The sequence below is a fragment of the Channa argus genome, chromosome 19 (genome assembly GCF_033026475.1).
Source record: "Channa argus isolate prfri chromosome 19, Channa argus male v1.0, whole genome shotgun sequence".
NCBI lineage: Eukaryota > Metazoa > Chordata > Actinopteri > Anabantiformes > Channidae > Channa > Channa argus.
Genome location: NC_090215.1, coordinates 15,325,000 through 15,344,242, shown reverse-complemented (window position 1 = coordinate 15,344,242; position 19,243 = coordinate 15,325,000). Strand labels below are relative to the sequence as shown.

The window sequence follows — 19,243 nt, the reverse complement described above, 5'->3', positions numbered from 1 at the left end:
TATTTAATTTTGTGAATTGCTTTACCTGCATTCCAGGTGGTGAAGGGTCCCTCCGTACTAACATACGTATCTCCTGCTTATTGGCCAGCAGGGCTCGCACAGCTTCTTGATGTGTGGCATGACGCAGGTCGATGGAGTTCACCTCTAATATCCGGTCTCCAACACGTAGTCCGCTTTGACATGCAAGACCTTGTGGAATTACCTAGTGATGAGATTGAACGTGAAAAGTGAGACATAAGTCAAGTGGCAGTAATTTGACTTATTTTAAGAGAGGGAAAACTGTAATAAAAAGAACACGATTTAAAAATCATACTTTGGAAATGAAAACCCCCGGTTCATTGATGCCAAACGGATGACTCGCATGGTCACTGCCTCCCACAATGCTTAGGCCTAGAGGGCCACCTGACTTTACCAGCATCACTTCCTGTGGGACGAGCAGTTGAAAAAGAGCTTTTAAGAAAATAGATTTGACTTCAATAAACATGTCCAAAGTAAATTTACCTACAGACAGCCTAATGAAATTTACAGTTCTAGCTAGCTATAAACGTGTTTTTACTGCGCGTACCTGGCCATATCTTTTCACTGGCGGTAGATGGTACAGCTGATATAAAAAAAACGAGGTGCTGACTGTTTGTTTTCATGCACCATATTGTGAGGGTGCCCCTGGCTTTCTGTCCGAGACATGGAGTTAGCTTTTTGACTTTGTCATGATTCTGAAAAGTGTTGCCATGGTGGGGGAGTGCTGCTGCCAAGTCAGTAGAACCGTGCTGCCGTAACTTTGCCCCAACTTCATTAAATTTAAAAGGTTTAAACAACTTTTTAGGCAAAAAGAACAAGAGGTGTGCAGGTAACCCATTGTAACTACAGTATAATAGCAGTCAAAGAGTGGGCACCTCACAAGATGGCACACCCATCCCCCAATAGTTAACATGGAGTGACTGAAATCACATTCTGCTTTACCAGACTACTGTCTATAGTAAATTAATATTTAAATTAGACCAAGCCTTCATACAATGCACCATCTTCTCTGGAACTGGACATTAGGACAAGGCATGGGCCACATCAACACTGAGTGCTTCCACAGAACAGTCTAATGAAACTAAAAAGCTGCTCAATATATTTAAGTGCTTCCAGTAAAAATTTCCTGTCTCACCTCTATAGGATACTCATCTTCCATCCGGCTTAGGTGGTTACCATGAAGGGAAAGGCCCGTCTCATCCTGGTCCGGAGATTCTGAGGGCTCTGGGGGTGGAGGGGAGTGGGCTCGTGTGCGGGACTGGCCTGGAGAGCCCCCAGGTGCATTCAGGTCTCGCTCCACTAGGAGGGCGATGGTGGGGGAGGTGCCGGTAAGGAGCGCTACTGCCTGGTCATGTCTGGCTTCTGTCATGTCTACACCATTGATCTGGATCAACAGTAAACCAACCATGGAGGGTGTGAGCCCACCAGAAAGCTCTCAGTGACAACGGTCATGCCTTTTGGCATGATGAATATTAAAGAACAAATGCATGCTGAAGACTGCCATTACCATCAGTCCATACTAAAAAGTTTCAGAATTCATCTAAAATCTTAACTGTTTGTGAGATTGTTATTTGAAAATAACCCAACACCTTTGCAGAGCAAGAGGAACAAGCAGAGAAAGGGAGGCAGCAGGGGTAACATTGGGATGATGTAGGCATTTTAAGCTGGCAGAGCTTGTTTAATGTACAGAGGCTACGAGCAAGCAAACCTGTTTTCTTTGCTAAAAAAATCTCTGCTGCTGCTGCTGTTGTTATCTTTTAATGTTTGATGCAATTTAATACTTTTCCTTCTTATTTTGCCTTTGTTTACTTAAAATACAAGGTAATTTCAGTTTCAGTCCAAAAAGTCAAGCCCTTATAATTCTGCACCTTGTCACAATATTGACGAAATAAAATTCTAGAGTTTCGTTAACACCCTTGTAATAGAATTGTTTGAAAAGAGGAAGCTTTCATGCAAGCAAAATCTTAATAACTGTACTTTGACCGAGAGTGACAAACAGAGGTCAGCACTGACCCAACAGTACCAGCTCTTACCATTAGCTGATATACTGTCGCAACCGCTGCCATGGCAACAAGTGTCTGTCATGACAACGGTTTGACAGGCCCAGCTCACTCCGTCCCAACACCATACCCTCCACCAGGCAGGCAAGATGCACTTAATGCATTAGTAAGCATGCAAAGGGGAAGAGAGTGAGGAAAAAAGAAAAACTGCCAAAGAAAGAGGAGAACAAATCCCAGAAGAAAGCAAAGAAGACAGTTTAGGTAGCTTTTCTAGTTTCCAGGGAGCAGGGTTTTCATTAAAGAAACAACTGTACTATATAAGATCACTGGGCATTTATAGAAAGCGGCTCCTAAGTCCATCATCACTGAATTCACAGTAACAGTGAGTGGCAGAAGACATGCAAAACAACAGTGACTAGTAAGCTAGCAGATACAAGAGAGCGATGCCAGGTTTGTGTGAACAGCAAAGAGGAAAGAAGAGCAATAAATAGTTACACAGGAGTTGTTTAGTAGCAGAATCTCTAACCTAAATACTCTACAGCCAAAGTCTGACTCTGGGTATAAGGACTGCATAAGTATAATGTCTAACTGTTGAATTGAACTGATGAATTTGATATGTGAGAGTAAAATCTGATGATTTAATTTTCTGGATACAGGGTATGAGTTAGTCTGATTTTAAGTAAGACCAGACTTAAATTGAGAAAGGAAAGTAGTTTTGGGGAAACAGCAAATCGAATTACACACCGTGAATGGAAATATTAAAACATAAAGGTAAATAACTTAAACAACACCTCATGTTCATATCTGGTTATAATTTCTGAGAATCCTCCTCATTTTACTGAGTATAAAAGCAACATTTGCCACTCCCACATCTATAAAAACAGTGTAGATAAAACCCTGTTTTAAACAACAAATACTATAATGTCCAGATGGACATGTTACATTACTTACAGAAATCACCCTGTCGCCAACACGCAGTGTGCTGTCTTTGTGTGCAGCTCCACCCTCTGCAATGCGAGAGATGTAGATTCCCTAAAAACAAACAAGACCCATTTTTAAAACCTGTCTGTAGATAATGTAAACCTAAAAACGTTACCTTTTCAAACTGTTTTAAAGCAAGAACTACAGACGGAGATGTAGTTGTAATTAGTGAGAAGGTTTCTCAATTATTTAAATCTGCTGCTACAAAGTAGATAGTCAGTGCAGAGAGTGTGGTCCAACATGCTGCACTTGTGAGACGCTGTCTAGTCTAGTTATCATTCAGTTAGTATGTGATCATCAACAGTGAAGATCCAAGTAAATAATAGAGGATTGTAATAACTATAGGTATTAGAAGCACATAAAGCCTAAAATTGTTATGGAAAATGTTTAATTTTTATGTTACAAAACAACCTAGAGATACATTAGATGGATTGACACCATTTTGTAAGCACATGCAGACTCACTGAAAGGTAATTGCAACCCATGACCTTAGGCCATTTTCCCTTTTGCTCAAATTGTGTAAGTTGCTTAACCAAATAAAACCCAAGTGAAATCCTAGTCGGCCTCACCAAACAAAGTGTAAACACATGCTGGAGCAAAGTTTACTTCAGGTCTTCCCCTCGCAGATCAGCTAACAATCAAATACTTCAATATCAAAAACTATTTGAAAGAGAGACTAGACTTACAGCCAGACGCTCCTAAATCTTGAGCTTATGAATCTTTTCCTCTCAGTGGGCTCCATGAGCTGCATGTGTTGCAGTATGAGGCTGGCCCAAATATACACCCCACCCTGTCCAATTACTGTGTACCTATCAAGTGTCAAGGCTAGCTATTCATATCGCCGTCTCCGTGGTGATGACTGGAAACGCTGGGGCGCTGTTCAAAGACATAACCATGTGACTGAGAGAATTACTGCAAACTCTTGACAACTTTGCAGCTTCAACAAAAAACAATATCTGACAAACTGTGTCTACCCTTGCCCTTGATTATTTTTCACCCGGGATCTGAATCCCCTACAGACTTCACTTGGACATGGTTGTCAAATTTGCACTTGAATGAAACGTTTGAAATATTAATGTGTAAACTCTTACAGGCCAGTGCCTTTTTAATTTGTCATGGTGAAGTTGGCTGCATCAAAACAATTCTTTCAATATCAATTTATATGTGTAGTATGTTCTAAATTAATTGTTTTATTTCTACAATGTCACAAGACCATGAAAAATGCCTTTAGAAGTCAACCTATTGAACGTAACTAACGACTGCAAAAGCAAAATAATTTTTTATAAAACTGATTTTAATTATTATAAAATAATTGTATAAAACTGAGACCAGAAATGTGTCTTGTGGTGATATCATTACATTGTTTGGACACTGCTGTAACTATTGACTTTAAGCTACTTATTTGAAAACTTGTTAGTTACCGTTTTTGCTTATACACATGGCTGCAATAAACATCAGGTGGACCATTGGAGGGTATTTTGCATATTTGTCCTGAATGTAAAATGGTTCTTATATCATGTAGTATATTAGCTAACCTCAATGCCAAAATCTGTACAAAAACGTATCAAATGTGTCCATGTCTATCACTATCTGGAGCCAAGTAGGTTGTTACTTAGTTCCCCAAAAGAGTTTGACAACGGAGATGTATGATGGCTGCATTTTTTGTCTCTCACCGTGTCTCCTGTGCGGTAGGGCGTGGAGCCTTTGCCCCCAGCGATGCTGAATCCCAGCCCCTTGTCGTTTCGGATCAGGCAGGTGGAGAGCCGCTGCCGAGGCCCGCTGAGGCTCGCCTCCATGTTGAAGGTGACACCACTGCTTCGTCTCTCCCGCGGAAAGTAGTCATCCTCTGGCCTCAGTGGTGTAGTGGTGATTGCATTCTCTGGTTCCACCATACGCTCCCGTAGCACCGTCATGGAAACTGTAGCACCAGAGCTACGAAGAGCCTCCACTGCCATGTGATGTTCAGCTTCGTGGAGGTCCACTCCATTTACCTGAGGCATAAATGTGACACATCCGGACTTTTACATATTTTACAGAAACATTATGGCCCTAATGTGTAAGTGCAGTCAAAATCATTTTTACCTCAAGAAGTTTATCTCCCACTTTAACCCCTGCCCTGGCTGCAGGACCTTCTTCAGAGACTCTGGAGATGAAGATTCCCTGAGGACAAAAAGAAGATAAGACATGATATTTCTATGGATTCCTTTTTTTTAAAACATTCAGTTTCCACACATCCTACCTCATCATCACCCTTGTACGGCGTCGATCCTTTTCCTCCAGCAATGCTGATACCCAGGCCCCCTGTTTGTCGCTGGATGGTCAGATTATGCTGCAGATTGAGGAAGAGGAAGTCAGCGCAAATACTGGTGAAAACCTGCCAAACAGCACTGAACTGAGGGCAGAGTGAGAGGGAGAAGAGTCCACAATGCTAGTATTGTGTGTTTTACAGAAATCCTATTGCTCTTAGTAGTGGGTGAGCTCCCTCTTTCTGTCTTAGCTTGGAGTTAATCGTACAAATGTGGAGCTTTTGTTCCACATAATTTTAAAATTATGGCAATAGTTGGATGTGAGAGACAGGAATCTAACGTCAGTTTAAGTGAAAGGTGGATTATTCTAGGTTTGTGTCTTTTCAGGTTATTCAAAGCAGCATGCAAGGGAAGACTAAAACTGGAGCCAAATCATCAGTAGTTACTGACATTAGAGTTTAGTTACTGAACAACCACACACTGTCTGAAATCCTCTTTAACTGGAAATCTTTGGAAATGTGCTGCACAATGTCTGTTTATCTATACGGTCGTAACTGACTGGATATTTACTATACTTGCAAGCCATGCAAATGAAGGAGTAGTGGAGATAATCAACGAAAGGAATAGCAGAATTATCAATAAGCTGTGTCCTACATGGTTTTGAAATCTGTCGTGGTGGTTAACCCCAAGCATTTGTTGAAACAAACTGCTACTAATAAAAAGAATAGTTGCTTTCCCAAGACTTAACAGCTTAGGTGTAGACATGTTCTAAAATATTACTACAAAAACATGCCAAAAAAGAGGTTTTGAAGAAATGTCTAATACCATTCAGCAAATATTAAAATTTGTTACAATTTATATAAACAGCATTTTTCAACCTATACAGGTTATAAAACAAATTAGAAAAACTGCTTCATCCACCCGGAGCTCTTCTTCTGGTGGGCAGCTGAATTACATATTATCTCTGTAAACCTGATTACTAAAAGAAACCCTGAAAAAGAAAAGGAAACCTGATGAAGCCTTTACCACAGTGCAGCCAGCTCACTTGGTCCAGGGCAACACAGTGTAGAAAGAGGGTGAAAAGGAGCAAAGCAGCAGAAGCAGTGGAAAGCCAGGAGCAGAGCAGTGTGGCAGTGCCTGACGCTGGACTGGTACTTGTACTTCCCTGTCTGGAAACTAAGTTCCTATTCTTTAAAGGAATAATCCCACTGGAAAACATTACAAATGTCAGTCTTGCAATCAGACTATAACTGCAGTTGCCCAAGACAAAAAGATATATAGCTGAAATTGAGGAGGATGCCACACTGGGCATTCTAGAGACTAATAGCTAGAGGCGGTTCAAGACTACAGTACGACCCAATTATGTAAATGTAAAAATATATTTGTGACTGAGATCAAAAGCTGATGTTGGCAAAATTCCCCCCCCCCCCAAAAAAAAATATTTGCTTTGATACTATATGGCTTATCATTAACAAGTGGCAATTTACATTCACATTCAGCTGACAACTTCATATTTTATATCTTATCTATAATTTAAGCTTATTAGTCTAACATTTCTGAAACAGGGCCGCCTGTATTTGGACCAAGTAGCAAAAAAATTAGATTATCAGATACATTTTTAAATTTAAAATTTGCTGGGGAATGGCTAACTATAATCATTGGATCAGTATGAGCAGATACCCAGTCTTAAAGGAATTGGATCAGTATCGGGGATTATTGGATTATTCGGCAAGTCACTCAAACATTTCTTGTTTGTGGGCTGTGTCATGTGCAAAACTGCTGATTCTTTATGTATGAACTTTACAAAGTGAGAACATGGTTTAATTGTCCAAAAACACAATATAAAGACAGTTAATTCTCTGTATTCAACTTAGAATTTCATTATTTAGATATTGTACAAAACGGGTTGGTACTTATGTTAAAACTAAACATGCAATGTGCTTAAGCATAACCTTATGCCAAAAAAAAAGAGTTGCTTACATTAATCAGGAATATAAATTGAGTGTGTTTATAACATAAGGACATTTAAGGCAGGTACAGTGTTACATGTTCAGCTACATGATCAGGAGGCTCCCACATCCTGTATGGTAGAACCAATTTCTTAAGATCTGAAAACGTCCACAGTTCATATGTTTGTAAAGGATCAGAGTCAGGTGCTGAAGCTCTACCAAAAAAGAGCCCTTATATTAGGTACATCTTGCTTGCCGTGGGAGTGGCACCCATTGTGTCGCCCATCTGCTTTAAGGTTCAATTTGTTGTTCATTCAGAGATGCTCGTCAGCATACCTCGGTTTCTACTTGAACAGATTGTCCATGTCTACCTCCCTAAATGCACTAAGTTGCTGCCACGTAATTGGCTGATTAGATATTTGTCTTAACAAGCTGTTGAACAGGTATACTGAATAAAGTTGTCAGTGAGTGTATTTTAAAAAAGCTACATGTTTACCTTTCCTGATCTATTTAGAAATGTATGGTAACACATTCAACCAATAAACAAATCAAGTTTCATTCATTTCAAGAATTTGTCAAAGTCTGTAATTTCTGTGGATGTACTCCAACATGGAAAATGCAGTTTTTAATCAGCAAATGTGTCAAAACCTAAACACTGAACTCTGGTAAGCTTTGCTGACCAGTCGATTTCTGCATTTAAACAAAATATGGTAACTACTGCCATCCTGCATCCAGGTTTTGCCACACTGCCCGTCTCTCAAATGAGTTGTGGTTAGGGGGTCCCTACTCATTGGCTGTGGCTAACCATAGAGTCTGTGAGTATTTTCCCCACCAGTCAATACAGGTGGGTAAATGAGTGAGTGAGGGATAAAGAGAGATAGACTATATGGGAAAGAATAGGTACAGACCTCTTCCTCCTCAATTCGAGCAGGTTCAATCAGCAGATTATTGACTTGATCAAATGACACCCCCTGTTAGGACAGGAACCAGCGAGAGGCATGCGGATTAGTCAGGCCGAAAAAATAAATAAATGCTCTCTCACACACACACACACACACACACACACAAAAGAAAATACACTTTCCATGAAATTCACCAAACACACGCAACAACTCCACTGTCTGCTTGCAGGTTGGGGCACTTCCAAGTTCCCTGGAATAGACCGCGCCATGAAGCAGAAGTGATGCCACACTCACTCCCCAGCCACCAGAAGCAAATACAGGCAGAGATGGAAAGACAAGACCGAGGAGCTGAGCTAGTGCAAAACACAGTGTAGAGAGAGTGGACAAAAAAGGCAAAAGCTCCCAAACCACAAGCCCAGCCTTCACACCCCGAATAGCAATTTCCTTCAGTAGCAAGCCGTAATTTAGACAATAGGCCTTCTTATGATAAGTCAGTAAGAAGTTTTAGAACAGTTTCAGCTTAAAATTATGAACATATGTGAAAGACGTCTTTGCACAAGTGAAAAAAAAAAAAAGTTAAAGAAAATAAACAAAATTCTGAAAAGAAATTGGTCTGCAAAATTTAGTTTATGAAATATTAAGAATCATTTTCTGTAATATTTTAAAAGACTCATTAAATATTACTACCATAAAACCAATAAAGCTTGTTGGGAGCTCATATTCCAGCTCTGCCAGTAAATGTTCTGGTTATTCTGAGTTCAGCCACACAAACAGACCCACATCCATAAACACACAAATAACAGATTTGGTGAGATGATTATTACTGATCACAGTGTTAACAAAAATAATTTCTACAGTTTCTATAGTTATGGTAAATCAACAGATTTTAATAAAGTCCAAACAAAATCTAATAATCAAAGATTGGTTTTCATAAGTGGCACCTTAGCAGACTACACTCACTCAGTTCAGTCACACATGCTCAATGTTATAAAAGCAAAGTGTGAAAATGTCATTTAATTAAATCCCAAGATGGTTGATAATATGATGAGAGGTTTAGTGCTGTGCAGGAAAGGCTGAACTGTGACTGTTACGTGTCTGTTTAAAAAGACCAAGCAGCAGTCTTGTATGGAAAAGTTTAACCGACCTCCAGGCAAGACACAGTAATTCAGTGGTGTTACTGCATCCTTCCTAAATTTTCCTTTCTGTTGCAGTGTACACGTAGAGTGAGAGTATTCAGAAAACCATCCTAAGCTGGTGAATAAATGATATAAATTTTACTTGGTTTAGAGCACAAAGGTAGACATCTATATTTTTATAATTACCTTGCATGCAATGTCAAACCCTTAATTATTAAGTAGTACCACTTCACTTCAAAATAAACGTAACTCAGTGTACTAATGCAGATAACCACAGTGAGATTTTTCTGTTGTTATTCTACCCTGCAACCTCAACATTCCTGGACTGTATCCTACTAGTGCTGAAATGTCTTCTTTACCTTTACTTGACTTGAGTTGACCTGTTGCCGGCTATCCTCCAGCTCCTCCATTCTGCGATGGTGATGAGGAGCACTAATGCTTTCCTCTTCCTCCTCATCCTGCTCTTCCTTAGCAGCCGGTGTTGGAGAGTTGAGCCCATCAGGGCTGAAGCCCTGCAGCAGCGCTGCTACAGCCTCGGGCTTGGGCAGCTTGGTGATCTTGAACTGCTTTTTGTAGTGTGGCGTGTCCTTTCTGATCAGTCGTTGCTTCTCTGCAGGAAAAGCCGGCCTCTCATACTCATCGTCGCTTCTCTCACCATCCTCTCCACTTTCATCATCATCCTCATCCCCACCACGGATTATGGGCTCCTCTGCAAAGTGCACAGTGGGCTGGAGAAAGAAAATAATATATATATTAGACTTCTAAAAACAAAAAGGAGAACCACAGATTTTTCTTTTACTGTGAAAATGTATCATTGTAAATATGATTTTTAATTAATTTTTTGTCTATGTAGGCAAGGTTGACAATGTTTTGAATATTCACCTCAATGTACTCCACCTCCATCTCATCCAGCTCTTCCTCCTCCTGAGGGAAGTGACCATCTACAAGGTCCTCTCTTTGCAAGTTGAAAGTCACATTTTGTCTTTCCTCATGGGAGGTTGCTGAGAGCGTGCTGTTGGAGACCTGGGAGTCGTGGCTCTGATTGGAGAGGTCACTGAGCCGTTTCTCCTGAAACCAACAGCACCGGTTTGATCAACGGTACAACAGTACAAGTAAATAACAGGGCAGAAGTTGAGAATGCTCAATTTCATTCTGTAGCTGATAGCTGAATAGCTGATGATTTTCTGTTTTCGCCTTTCACAAATGTAAAAGCATGATAAAATGTGCAAAACGATAAGAGACTACTACTAGGCCTAAAGATGCTACAGAGTTTGATGTACATTGCATTGAGGAGGTTTTCAGACACTTGTTTTCAATTTTGTTGTCTTGCACCCTGATACTACAATCATTTACACTCTTTTCTACACTTCGTTTCCCATAATGATGTAAAAACCGAATTTTAGATGTGTTTGCAAATGTCTGAAAAAGGAAAGACTTATTAGCATTATTAGCATTAAGTATTCACACCCTTTGCAACAACAATTGAAATTTGACTCGGGTGCATCATAATTCTTGATCGTTGCTGAGATGTTTCTACACCTTGATTGGAGCCCATCTGTGGTGAATTAAACTGTTTGGACATGATTTGGAAAGGCACAAACCTCTCTATAGAAGGCTTTTAGCTGACAATGCATACCGTATCAGACCAAAAGCCATGAGTTCAAAGAAACTGCTTGCACAACTCAGAAACTGGATTATTGCTAGGCACAAATCTAGGGAAGGCTACAAAACATGTTCTGCTGAATGGCAGGGTTCTAAGAGCACAGTGGGCTACATAATTCTCATATTAAGACATTTGCCACAACCAGGACTCTTCAAAGACCTGGTCTCCTGGCCAAACTGAGCTATCTGTGGAGATGGTCACCTCTCTTACTAAGGCCCAAGAACTCAATGGTCACTCGGGTGGAGCTCCAGTGATCCCGTGGAGATGTAATAAAGTTCCAGAAGTACAAGCATTACTGCTTTCCTACCAGTCTGGGCTTTATGGCAGAGTGGCTAAAAGGAAGCCTCTCCTCAGTGCAAAACACTGCTTGAAGTTTTAAAAAAATAAAGCACTGGAAGAACTTTCCCTCTATAAGAAACAAGATTCTCTGGTCTGATAAAACCAACATTTGGCCTCAACTCAAATTGTTATGTCTGGAGGAAACCAGGCACCACTCATCCGCTGCCTAAAACCATTCCAACAACAAAGCATGGCGGTGGCAGCATCCCACTGTGGGGGTTTTTCATGAAAAGAGAAAAAAAATTAAGGGCACTCTGATTGCTTTCTGCATTTAATGAATGTACCTGTGGATCAGGCGATTCCTCCTCTCCATCGGGTCTGGATGTATAACCTTCATTTCTTCTCTCCTCTATCACCTTCTTCATCTCCTTTAGTTCACTAGGGTGTGGTGTGGCTCTGCGGTGAAGGCCCTGCAAAAAAAATAAAAATAATAATTAACCTGCTTTAAGTACACTACTACTTTGTTTGGTACATACTATGTAACAAGCAAAATTAAAATTCTCAAAGCAATTGACTCACTCTACGTTCTGCTGCAGCCTCATCGTCTTCCTCCTCAGTCTTGGTTTCTTCCTGAAACTGAATGACTGACACTCGGTTTAGGTTGCTGTCTGTCCAGCTGTCATCCACACTATTCTGTAGCAGGTTCTCTGTAAACAATGACCGGAGCCAAAAGGAAATCACACTAATGTAATAGCTGTAGATCACGTTTGCTTCAAGAAGAGATTGAGTCTTACAACCTGTGTGCAGTTTTTCGAGCTACAACTAGTTAGCTATGTGTCTAAAAGCTACACAAAAAACTGTGAAGTTCCATGAGTTCAAATTTACAACCTGTTAATATAGTGACTACGTTTTTCATTAAGAGGTCTTTTTTTCCAATTTAACAAAATTTGTTCACAATTTATTAGTAATTTGATGAGCGTATAAATATAAAACTAAAGAAAAACAATACTACTGTGATCAGAACATGTCCAGACAATTTCCTGTAATTGGGTTGCAGTTAAGTGACATTCCAAGATATGCCTAATGAAGTCCAAAAACAACCCAATTCAAACCTCACATTAAAGTGCTATTTACCGAGGCTCGGGGAAGGCTGCTGTGGCAGTAAGTAGCAGGTCAACACCTTTTCTCCTGTTCGCTCATCATCCTCGGTCTGGAACTTGAGCATCGGCTGTGACTGGTTCTCTGCAAGCCACATGGCCTTCAGATTGAGGTTTGTCAGAGCAAAAGGCAAGTTTTGTAATCTAGACAAAAGATAAGGTAATATAAGCTACAACTTTTCCTTTGCAGTAACGTTAAAATAACAAAACAACAATCAACCTCACACTTCTGTAATTGTACATTGTTTAATTTTGTGACCCATTTGAGTTCAAAGAAATTCTATATAATTTGATGTATTCCGTGAACATTTATACATCAGGACATTCATACCAATAAATGAATTCACAGAAAAAATGAAATCACAGCAATAGTCTTCATGATCCTGCATAAACCATGTTCCCTCAGAAATGTAAAAAAAGTCTTGATTTTCCATTAATTTACTTTCTTTATTTTCATAACTAAGGGCGGCTGTGGAACAGGAGGTAGAGCAGTAGTCATCAATCCCAGGGTCTTCGGTTTGATCCCCGGCTCCTCTGGCCACGTGTAATAGTGTCCTTAAGCAAGCCATTGAACCCCAACTTAGTTGCTCCTGGTGAATGTTGGCCAGCTGCATAGCAGCTCCCCCATCGGTGTGTGAATGTGTGTGTAATTGTGAATGCGAATGGGTGAAAGAAAAGCACTATATAAGTCTAGACCATTTTATCATAACTTAGCACCACAGCTGTGAAAATACATCCACATAAAATAAAGCTGTAAGCTCTGTATCACATTAATAGGGCAAAATATGAACTTGTCTATGCAGGATTCTTTTACAGTCAGTTTTCAATTCAAGTCCATTTTGATCAAGACATTCTATTCAAAGATTTAACTTAAAAAAAAAAAAAGCAGGAGAAAAGCTTTTGTGTTTAATAGTTGAGGGTGTTAAGTGAGGTTACCTGTTACCAGCCACATCCAGGACATGCAGCTCAGTGGCATCTGCAAGCTCAGGAGGCAGTTTGCCCAGGCGGTTATCTCTCAATGAGAGAACGTTGAGGCTAGCACAGCCACCCAGCTCTTTGGGCACGCAGGCCAAACGGTTGCGGTCTACATTCAGGTTGGTCAGTTTCTTCAGCTTGCCCAGCGAGCGAGGAAGTGACTTAGTGGAAGGGAGACATGAGGCCATCAACAATCAGTGAAATCAATACCTTAATAGCCATTAAAGGAGCTTAGATATTAATGGGCATAAATAAATCCCTGCTGGGTCAGTACAAGGCTGATGTAAGTGGCTTATATCTTCCTACCTGTAAAAGGTTCTCTGTTAGGACAAGCTCTGTAAGGTTTTCACACTCTCCTATTGAATCAGTCAGATGGGTCAGTCTGTTTTGGTCCACTTTCAGGATGGAGAGCTGTTTCAGACAACCTGGAGACACATAAAAAGACCATTTAATTGTCACAATAAGAAATCATCTTTTACAGCCATAAAATTACTTTGGTAACTGCCTGTAATAAATATCTTCACCACCTTTAATATCATCATGTAGAGTAAGCATATCTATGAAGGTTTTGATGTAGTGTCTTGTGTGTGACACAGTGTGTGATTTTAATGTTTGAAATATTTGGGACATTGATCCAAAATCTGGAATAATTACATTCAGTGACCTGATAAAGACCTGGTCACGTTTCATGCAACATGTCACTGTCATTATTTTTCCACTGGAGGGCAGTGCTGTTACACATGGTTCAGGTCTAGTTAATGTAACTTGCTGCTTAATAATATGGCAAAACTTTACTAAGGTTCCAAAAATGCTATTTTCACAGAATGCACAAGGAAGAAAGAAAAACATTTAACAAGAGAAGATGTAGTGATAAACAGCCCTTTGTAACTTGCTTTGGTTTAGATGTGGCTTTATATTTCTAAAAAAGACTTTGAATGCTGAAAAAACAATTCTCTGTTCTGCTTTTGTAAAGGTTTTGTCCTTGTTTTGCTCACCTATGCTGTCTGGGATGACCTCAAGTAGGTTCTGAGTGAGAAGCAGATCAGTGAGAGCTAGGAGGCCACTTAGCTCTGAGGGAAGCTCCTCTAGACGGTTCTCTGACACATCCAGACACACCAGTCTCTGAAGGTTCCCCAGCTCCTAAACACAACAAATTATATTACTGACAGTGTACTATGGTGGTGCAGTGCAATCATTACTTTTAAAAGCAAAACAACAGGTGACAGTCTGATTGTTCAAATGGATATTACATTTTTATATTGTTCTGTAACTCATTTATTTTAAAGAAATATTAAGACTTTGCAACTAGACAGCTTTACAAAATATTTGTATTATGAAACAAGACTCACTGGTGGTAATGAGGACAACTGGTTACGGTCTAGCCACAGCTCCCTCAGGTTGGGTAGAGCACCAAGCGTATCCGGCTAAGGAAAGGATGTTTAGTTTCTTGAATAACTGTGTTGCAAAGTCAGTAAAGTGACTACACAAAACACACATTCCATGAGTGGAATTGTGGTATATTTCACAGTTAAGAGCTTAACAGTTAAAAACTGAGGAAACGCAGACTATAAATCATGTGGCCTAGGCACACTTGGATTCATTGTCAATTACAACCTCCAAAAATCCATTCAGGGAACCCGTTTTGATGTGTGGACTCAAATAGTTAAGAAAAGAAAGAAAGAAAGAAAGAAAGAAAGAAAGAAAGAAAGAAAGAAAGAAAGAAAGAAAGAAAGAAAGAAAGAAAGAAAGAAAGAAAGAAAGAAAGAAAGAAAGAAAGAAAGAAAGAAAGAAAGAAAGAAAGAAAGAAAGAAAGAAAGAAAGAAAGAAAGAAAAACTTAAACTGGTGTCTACATAATAAATGGACATTAAAATAGACAGCCAGTGAAGCAGTGACTCAAGACAGACTTCTTCACGCTGGCAAAGAGTCATTATGAACTGTTTGCTCAGCCTCCACCCTTGTCAGGTCATAAGACATTGTTTACTCTGTCTCACGGAGTCAGGTAGATGCTCCCAGCTAAAAGGAGCACTCACTTGGGGATACAGTGCAGGCAGGTCTTCAAGTCTGACAGACTCGCTCTAATGTTTGGCAGGGTAACACGTGGGTTGAATCATAATTATTGTGGTGGGAAGGTTAGAAGGAGATTTGTGGTATGTGTGACTCTGCAAGTGTTTGCACCACTAGTTGAAATACATCTAATTCACAACTATGTTTTTTAAGTACTTGCAAACTAATTTTCTAACATAGATAATGTACATAAATGGAAGTTGTTGACTAACCAAAACTTCCAGTTCATTACTGCCAAGGTCCAGCTGTTCCAGTTTTACCAGGAAAGATAGTGACCTGGGTTAACACATAAAATAGAACAAGTGTTAATATCATACAATTGTCCTGAAATAACAAAGAGCAGAAAATTGCCATCATTTACAACATAATATTCATTCACATAAACAGACACATTTAAAGAATAGTTCAAAGCCTTTGTGACTACTATAACCTGTCCATCCTGTCACATTCTTCTGCATTAAATAAACAACCTTCCTCAAACATTGCCTATGTTGATGTGAGAGTTTCTAGCTTAAGGTTGCAAGTATAATGATGATATTCAACAGCAATAATAATGGAGGAAGAGTAATGACACTTCTTCTTGCATTATTGGATCACTGTTATCTTGAGCGGTCATAAGGACAATGATCATCTTGTGTGCTTGATTAAGACGGTTGGGAATTGGATAATAGACTTTGCTCAGCTCATGTATACTGAAGAGAGATGACACTTACGTTGGCAGAGACTTCAGCAGGTTCTCCCTGAGCTCCAACGTCACCAGGTTGCCCAGGCTATGACAGGAGGAATGGGACAGAAAAGAAGGCAAGTAAAAGAGACAGAGGGGCAAGAGTTGGCAGGCAATGAGAAAAGAGGATGGGGGAGTAAGAGAGAGAAAAGGAGAGGCAGGGTGTTTATTCAGATGGCAGGTCTGTTAGTCTCGCAGTCTGGCAAATTGAGGGGCTCCTCCATCTGTGAGAATGGCAGTGGCCCACAGGACAGAGACCGCCAGCCTCAGACCCCACTAGACAACATAATCACACTACTTGAAAACCTACTCAGTTGCCTGATGTATCATCATCCATCAGAGCTCTAGGATCTTCATTTTGGCAGCAAGGACCAGTGTAATAGCTAGAGGTTTTATTTTTTTTAAAACTTGAGACAAAAATCCTACAGCGTTTTCTACTATAATGTACAGAATGTGTACATACTTCCCAATGTCGTTGGGCAACACCTGCAGTGACACGTCGTTGAGTGCCAAGTGAGCCAGTGCTCGGAGTTGAGTGAAACCATCTGGCAATCTGAGACAGAAAGATAAAAGGGAATTAAAGTGACGTAAGTATCATAGGGATCTGTAGAACAACACATGGAACTACTTGATTTACATGTGACTAATATCCATCTATCTATATTTATATCTATATAGATATAGATCTCTCTCTCTCTCTTTTTGTAATGTTTGATACAAAACCAGGAATTTATTCAGATAAATAGCATAATATCATCTTAGCCATAGATTAACTGGGCATTTAAAATGTATTACAGGACACAAATATGACACTGTTACTGTTCTCTCCCAACGTATCTGAGCAAGCACAACATTTTCTCACAGTTACAATAAATAGAGTGATGAGCTGTTCTAAACATTTTACCTGGAGAGGGGGTTTCCACTGAAATCTGCAATCTCCAAGGCCCTGCAAAACTTAATGCTCTCAGGGATCTCTGGAATGTCTGCAGGAGAAAATAGAGGGTGAGGGGAAACAAGAGTCAGCACAATAGACAAAAATATTTTAATTGGTGGGACTGTATTTTATGGAAAAAAGTTAGAACAGCTCTAATCATAAAAAAAAAAAAATCAAACTGGAAGTAACCCCTATTCAAAATCCAGTACTTTTGAGTGCAATTACACAATAATTTGGTGTTGTTGTTTTTCCAATTCAAAGTTAAGCAAAACGTTTTTCAGTGCTTTAGTCCTAACAAACATACATATTAAAAGAAAATATAGACATGTTAAAGTCCTACAGCTACATGGTGTATTGGCTTCCTTGATTATAGAGCTGTTTGTTTTGTCACTGTGCCATTGTTTTCTCAAACTATGCAAATCTGACTTCATGTCAGAGTTAGTTAGAGGTGTGTGTAACACTAAACATACTATTGATCAGGCTATTATTATAAAGGCAATGTTTGATTTGGTGCAAATTCATCAATGCTGTCATTGCTATTACGTGTCATCACATTTGAGCTAATGTTAGTGTTTTTCAAATGAAACTTATTTCAAAGAAAGTGGATGTCTACACCCAACTACCTATAAATACATTTTTAGACTGTTTGTAAAGTAAAAAACAGTAACAAAAGCAGAAATCTGACCTACTGATCTGACCAAGAATGCACTTTTCCAACTGAATCCTGCAGGTACATGTTAAGAAATCCCTACTGAGCCAAGTGGTCTATGATGTGATCTGGCTCAGCGTTGTCCAGCAGCAGGAGCAGAAATGCAGACAGGCAGACAGATGGCAAAAGGCCTTACAGGACACTAAACACTGCTCTCAAAGCAGCTGATGCAGAGTAGAACAGAACAGATGTCTCGTATTTACCATGTAGGTCCTTCCGGATGAATATCAGTGTGTTTAGCTTGCAAGGGTACAGACAGGACAATAAATATATGTGTGTTTAAGATAAGGATAGAATATATCATGTAAGTATTATATGCTGAGGCCACTGTCAACATTAGGGTTTTTTTTGGTGGTAAATCATTTTCATGGCTATATTAAATGTGTAGAGTATTGTGGATGAAAGTGAGAGTCTTGCCTTGAGGTAGACCAGGTGGTCAGGTGTATTTACCTAAAAATTGCTGCCAGAGTGTTAATTCTCCAGCTGATTTTGCTGTGCTTCTGTTGCTTGACACCACATGGCAAAAGTAATATTTAAAGTAAAACCCCATGTTTTGTTTTAGAATAATTTTAGAACTAGACAAAACCAGATGCTTATTTTAAAACATGCTATTAGAGTAATTCTCTTTTAAAGGGTGATCTTGCAAGCAGATCCAGTGAAAAAACTGCTGATGTACCATTTCTGGAGATGTCCAGTTCCACCAGTTGCATGAAGTTAGCCACTTCAGGAGGGAGTCTCTGGATCTCATTGTCACTTAGGCCAAGTTTCCGTAGGTTCAGCAGTCTGAAAAAAGGCTGTGGAGACACAACACCACATTAGACAAAAAAAGACAAAATTTTATACTGTACATCAAAGAAATAATCCCCAGGATTAAGTATTTTAAACACCTGCAATATTTTTTTTAAACAAAATGCCAGATGTTTGATTGTTGAGACCCGATATGTTGACTTGAAACCAAATATTTATTCAAAGATCTACTGAAATGGTAAATGGCACTGCACTTCTATAGGACTTTTTTATCTGTCAGTAGCCAAAGTGATACCTTGGGCTTAAGTTTGTTTCTCAAGCACAATTAGACATACGACTGGAAGAGCCACGATTTGAACAGACTGTAATTCGTGTGATTGCTCCATCTTCTGAGCTACACTGTGAAATTTCACATTGAGATGATTAATCCATTTAACAAGGACTAATTGGACTAAAAATTGCATCAGTTCTCTAAATGATGGTCAGTGCACAGACTAATATCATCAAGTGTAAAGCAGACACACAAAACTTCCTGTAAATTCAGAAGAGGGCCGTTTTCAGAAATGGTTTTCAAAAAATTCCGTCATATCCCCCAAAATTGCTCCTCACCATGGCAACGCAAAGCAAACAACGTAGCTTTCGATAGGAGAACTAAGGAGAGTGCTATGGCTCTGGCACTGCCAAGTACTTTCACAAGAGCCTGGTTGTTGGACACAACAACATTCAGAAACATTCCTCCGTCAGCAGTGCTGTGTGCG

The 19,243-nt window shown here is 39.6% G+C and overlaps 1 protein-coding gene across 23 annotated transcripts in view; it reads right to left on the bottom strand.

Annotated features, from left to right (window-relative positions):
* scrib (scribble planar cell polarity protein) overlaps positions 1 to 19,243 on the bottom strand; it is a 65,727-nt gene that overhangs the window by 20,826 nt on the left and 25,658 nt on the right. For 21 of the 23 annotated variants that reach the window (XM_067486182.1, XM_067486185.1, XM_067486187.1 and 18 more), the window contains exons 2-23: positions 18,415 to 18,532; positions 17,000 to 17,078; positions 16,559 to 16,648; positions 16,085 to 16,141; positions 15,584 to 15,647; positions 14,656 to 14,730; positions 14,302 to 14,446; positions 13,613 to 13,731; positions 13,268 to 13,467; positions 12,309 to 12,475; positions 11,754 to 11,881; positions 11,519 to 11,644; positions 10,115 to 10,300; positions 9,592 to 9,960; positions 8,103 to 8,165; positions 5,239 to 5,328; positions 5,082 to 5,159; positions 4,673 to 4,990; positions 2,970 to 3,050; positions 1,154 to 1,402; positions 314 to 424; positions 26 to 202 (exon numbers count right to left, since the gene is read on the bottom strand). In XM_067486182.1, coding sequence (XP_067342283.1) covers positions 26 to 202; positions 314 to 424; positions 1,154 to 1,402; positions 2,970 to 3,050; positions 4,673 to 4,990; positions 5,082 to 5,159; positions 5,239 to 5,328; positions 8,103 to 8,165; positions 9,592 to 9,960; positions 10,115 to 10,300; positions 11,519 to 11,644; positions 11,754 to 11,881; positions 12,309 to 12,475; positions 13,268 to 13,467; positions 13,613 to 13,731; positions 14,302 to 14,446; positions 14,656 to 14,730; positions 15,584 to 15,647; positions 16,085 to 16,141; positions 16,559 to 16,648; positions 17,000 to 17,078; positions 18,415 to 18,532 — 3,090 coding nt within the window. The remainder of the gene's footprint in view (positions 1 to 25; positions 203 to 313; positions 425 to 1,153; positions 1,403 to 2,969; positions 3,051 to 4,672; positions 4,991 to 5,081; positions 5,160 to 5,238; positions 5,329 to 8,102; positions 8,166 to 9,591; positions 9,961 to 10,114; positions 10,301 to 11,518; positions 11,645 to 11,753; positions 11,882 to 12,308; positions 12,476 to 13,267; positions 13,468 to 13,612; positions 13,732 to 14,301; positions 14,447 to 14,655; positions 14,731 to 15,583; positions 15,648 to 16,084; positions 16,142 to 16,558; positions 16,649 to 16,999; positions 17,079 to 18,414; positions 18,533 to 19,243) is intronic. The other 2 variants (XM_067486186.1, XM_067486180.1) reach the window with 2 other exon arrangements.